The 5128-nt window shown below is 38.1% G+C and overlaps 1 protein-coding gene across 1 annotated transcript; it reads left to right on the forward strand.

Moving 5' to 3' along the window:
* Nucleotides 1–261: 261 nt before the first annotated feature.
* Nucleotides 262–1197, forward strand: LOC137233738 (protein G12). The gene has a single exon (XM_067757065.1). The coding sequence runs from the start codon at nt 283–285 to the stop codon at nt 1087–1089; it is 807 nt and encodes a 268-aa protein (XP_067613166.1). The 5' UTR covers nt 262–282; the 3' UTR covers nt 1090–1197.
* The last annotated feature ends 3931 nt before the right edge of the window (nt 1198–5128 follow it).

Here is a 5128-nt window from a genome sequence, read left to right on the forward strand (position 1 = left end):
ACTAATCAATTTAAATATTATTTAGTACAGAGAATCTGATAAGTTGTTGATGATTCAAAACAGTTTAGTTGCTCTTCTTGGCTTATCTACTTCCGAGGCAAGCAAATGTTTACCAAAGCTGTCAAGTAGACATGAGATGCGCAGAAAAAACGTAGGTAAAAATGTCAACTAAATAGCGATCTATGTTATCCGCAACTTGAGTCAGCAAATATACATCAACTTATTCCATATCATTACGGACATATAAAAGCCACGGCTTCCTGAAATTATAACCAGTTCAGAATGCAGCTCTTAATCATCACATTGACTTTGGTTGCCAGCTTTTGCTCAAGTTGGGCTCTACCACCGCTAAATGCACCTGCTACTGCTGCTGTTGGACCACCACCACCGGCTACACTGACACAAGATTTGGAAGAACTGTTTCTACTTATACCATCAAGACCGCTGAATAAATTGGTCATACGTTATCTACTCAACGATGAACAATTTCAAGCTGTCGTACGTATCATCAACTCCCACGATGCCTACATGGTGCGTATGCGGCTCAAGGCTCAACCAGAACTCATACAATTTCACGCATGGGTGCGCTCTCAATTGATACTATCTGGTGGAGGATCTTTGGAATTTGAGGAATCTGAGGAGATTTTAAGACTTTTCAATCCCACACCATATTGGTCTGTTTATGGTTGGCAAGGATTTTTCAGTGAGTTCCTCGCATACTTCCCATACGAGATGCTGCGGGCTCATATTGATGCGAAGGTTATGCAAGGAGGCAGTATGGCGCAGCTCTGGACCAAGGTGAAGGCTTTGCTTCCAGTCTATGAACGTTTCTTGGCCTTTCCAGAGACAAAACGTATCATTGCTCAGCTTGAACAGCATGGTGTCGTTTTCAGTCAACTCGATGAGTTCATACGTTCATTGTTCGATTGGTATAATTTGAATCCGGTTGGCACGCAGGCGATTGGTTTGGTCCCAAAAGATAACGGTACTGGTGTGATATCACTTAGTGTTGGAGGGCAGGATCCTAGTGTTGGTGGTCGCAATAACGCCGTAGTTGTTGTGCCGGTGGACAATCAAGTTGTGGTTTAGAATTTTATAACCATTCAACGGCGACTCAAGAGGAACCCAACAAATAATTTATGTAAATTATTCCATTATTAGAATAATAATAAAAAAAAATTCAGTTGTCTCTAAAAAGCGGTATTCTTGGTTATTAGGACCGTTTCTCCATGTGCGGGTAACTCGGCCTAGCAGCGCATTTCACAAAAATCACTCTATAATCGTTCTAATAAATTGTTTATCAGTGCTAACCCGACATCGAGTATATAGTTTATACATACTCGCAAATAAAAACCGCGAAATGAAAAAAAAAAACCCTAGCCGAGACACACCAAGGTCCCAGGGAAACGAAACGTTACTAGTTTCCTGATCACAGGTCAGTGTTACTGTGTATTATTTGGCCGCCAGCCAATTTTTAGGTAATGAAGTTCAAAGTCAGTCTAATAAATTTTTTAGACCTTCATTCACTTATCTCAGATCAAGGAGACGGAAAGCTTGATTTAGGGAATTTAATAGTCTAAAGCTTTTTAATGAACGAAAAGCGCGGTAAAGTCATAAACAGCTAGACATTTTCATAAAAATGATTTTTGTGATCTTTGACATTGATTACTTAAAAAATGGCCTCCGGCCCAAGCTGGCTGGTATGCATATCTTTGAGAACATGGCGAAAAGGGTTGTGGAAGAACATCACGAAAAGGGCCAGTGACGCAAACAGGTGTACCCACATGACACCAACCATCTCTTTAATTGTAATGTGGAACCAACGCCTCTAACAGCCCTCTCATTATGGTCCACCCCTGTTGAAACAGCAAGCTTCCTTGGACTCCCGCTAGAGGATATTGATGACAATTTGTGATTGGTCGCAACTATTGGATGGGACGAAGCACTGCTACACCAACAACAAAAGGGCCAGGGACTCATCCAACTCCGTTTGAAAGAATAAACAGCTATCGAGTAACCAGAAATTATTATATTTATTCAAAATTTTGTTTGCGGTAAAAATAAGTGCTAGATGAATGACTGGCGTGGTGTGATGGTAGCGTGCTCCGCCTACCACACCAAAGATCCCAGGCTTACGCCCCGAGCAAAGCAACATCAAAATTTTAGAAACAAGTTTTTTCAATTAGAAGAAAATGTTTCTAAGCGGGGTCGCCCCTCAGCAGTCTTTGGCAAGTACTCCATGTGTATTCCTGCCATGAAAAGCTCTCAGTGAAAACTCATCTGCCTTGCAAATGCCGCTCGGAGTTTGTCCCGCCAAGTTGTAGGAAAAATTAAAAGGAGCACGACGCAAATTAGAAAGAAGCTCGGCCTAAAATCTCTGCGGAGGTTGCGCCTTACATTTATTTATTTTTCAGATTAATTACTTAAAGCTATGTATTCTAGTCTAACAACAGCCGGATATCGAGTATTTGAAGTTTTTGTGGCTTTAAATCCGTTCAGTTCCCTAAAAAAAGTATATATGCTATTCTAAGTAGGCTGATTCCGCGTTAGTGGGTGCAGTTTGCGGGATCACTTATAAATTGGGCAATTAAGACTTATATTCCAGTCGACAGGCGTGCACTTGACTGACTATACTCCGCATAGAAATTGATGTATATGTAATATAAACTCCCAGCCGCCGTATTTCCTCCATTCAGGAGGGAAGCGAATTGTTCCCTACGTAAGCTAGGCAATCTATGGTCTTCCTACCACCTTCCATCTTTTGTCGAGTTTTTTAGTCAAATTAGGTGCAATTCATGTTAACTTGTAGCTCAAGCTCTTCACACTTAGATACGCCTTATTGTGTATGTTTTTCTTTATTTTATTTTCTTCTGAAAACCTGACTTCTCGTTGCATTCGATGTTCTGTAAACAGCCTCTTTTCCGATTAATATGTAACGTTCTTTATCGCACCAGGTGATTTTTCATGATGGACGATCTCCAATTTTTCTTTCGAGGCTCGACGAACTACTCTATGCATTCCGCTTGTTTGACTTGTGCCCTCACAGAGTAGTTGTGCACTGGTTGGTTGCAACCAGATTGTTATTCAACTCGATGTTGGTAGCTCGATCCGTCTACAAGTCTAAATCACTGTAGGCTGTGTGTTAATTTATCATGTGACATCCATATAGATTGATATATCTACTTATATATGTTTAAACCTAGTGTTGCACATGATTTTTTTTTGGCGCATAGTCTTATCGGATAGGACACCCTTTGGGAAACGGCTCCCAATGGAGCGTATCCGACAGATAAGTTGTATTTTTTACGGATATGAAAAATGCGCTCCTTTCAAAAGGTTTGAAGAAAAGTGAATTCTTCCTTTTCTAAAAAGCTCGACGAATCGAATCAAGCTCTCACGTTGATTTGTCATTTGGAAGAACCGCTATTTTCTCAATTGGGAAACCAATTTCTAACCAATTTCCAAGTGTGATAATTAGGGCTTCATTCTCTATTACGAAACGAACGTTTGTTTCGCCTGAGAGACAAATCGCAAGTGTACTTGCGCTATGTTAAACGATGGCAACATATCATTTGACAATTGCTTTCGCCGTCCTGTTTGGCATAAAGTAAAGGCTGAACGAAAACGATGGAGAATACCATTGCTAGACGAAACCGTTTGGCGCGAATCGTTCAATAGGCAATACAGAATGAAGCCCTTAGTAATAAACTCACACAGTTACATATTCTATTGTGACGATGGTAGCAGTTTCGATACGTCACTATGCTGCTAGTAAATAAAAGCTGTCAACAGCAGTAAAGCAAGCAGATGGCACAGAAAACAGCCACACATACATTTAAAGATCAGCTAAGAGCACAGAGAATATTTCACATTTATGTGCACAGCAATTACTCATTAATAAATGTATGGATTAATACCATAACGGAGCATTTAAAGAGTAATGACTTGTTCATCCATTTGGTACAATCACCGAGCAATCCAGAAATTTTGTAAAAGTCGGCAAAAAATTTACATTGATAACTCGCTTATTGATACAGTTTGGAGCAATAAAGGAGCATAAAACCATTGATTGCTCGAGTATTACTCCTAATGTATCAATAATGGAGTAATCGTAACCGATAACATAACTGTAAATTTTGAAATAGCACAATTCTTCCAATAAATGAAATTTTTCTATTTCATTTAGTTTGTAATTTATATTGGCACGTGATTGAAGTCTCGCGAAGTTATAAGTGAAAAAGTGATAAATAAATTAATAAATAAACATATACGGTTTATATACGGGTAAAAATATAACTACGAAATAAAATATGTATGATAACTTTTATTCTAAGCGACACTTCAGGCGACTAGTAAAAAAGGAAGTTGAAAAGTTTACTTCCAATAATGTAGAGACTTCTTCCTATCAAGAAGTAAACGAATTTTCATTACCAGAAAATCAGAATATCCAAAGTGAAAGTTGTATTAATAGTTATTGCGAATCAAATGAAAATGTAAACGAAAATTTAAGTGATCAATCGAATGTAACATTTGAAGAAAAGCTTGCAGCTTTGGTAATTAAAAGCCGGCTTTCGAACACATGCTGTAGTGAGTTACTGCATCTTTTACAAAGAGAAGGCATGAATGTTCCCTTATGTAGGGAAACGCTTCTCAAAATTGGCGCAACGGAAAGCCTAGAAATAAGCGAAATGTCACCAGGCGAATACTTTCATTTTGGTTTAGAGAAGGCGTTAAAAATGGTTTGGAAAAATTAAAATTGAGAAAGTCTTATCAAAAATATTTCACGACAACGTTTTGCTTAAAATAAATTGGGATGGGAAGAAAGATAAAGTGGCGATAAACAAATACAAATTATTCAGCTATTTCCTTTTCGGTAAGAATGACAATATTTTATCTAACTTATATACATAACTAAATAAATCTACATATATACATGAAATTTTTTCCCTTTTCGCAAAACATATTCGCTTAAATCTCCACGAAATAGCAATTCTTCATAAACATAAAATTTATACATAAATGATCCATTGATCAATATGTCAGCTATTATTTGACAGGTAGGTATGGCAATGGAGGAATAGAAAGATTTTTAACTTGCATGCATTCACAATGGAAAGGAGTTTCAACG

This window comes from Eurosta solidaginis, chromosome 5 (assembly GCF_040869045.1).
Source record: "Eurosta solidaginis isolate ZX-2024a chromosome 5, ASM4086904v1, whole genome shotgun sequence".
Lineage (NCBI taxonomy): Eukaryota > Metazoa > Arthropoda > Insecta > Diptera > Tephritidae > Eurosta > Eurosta solidaginis.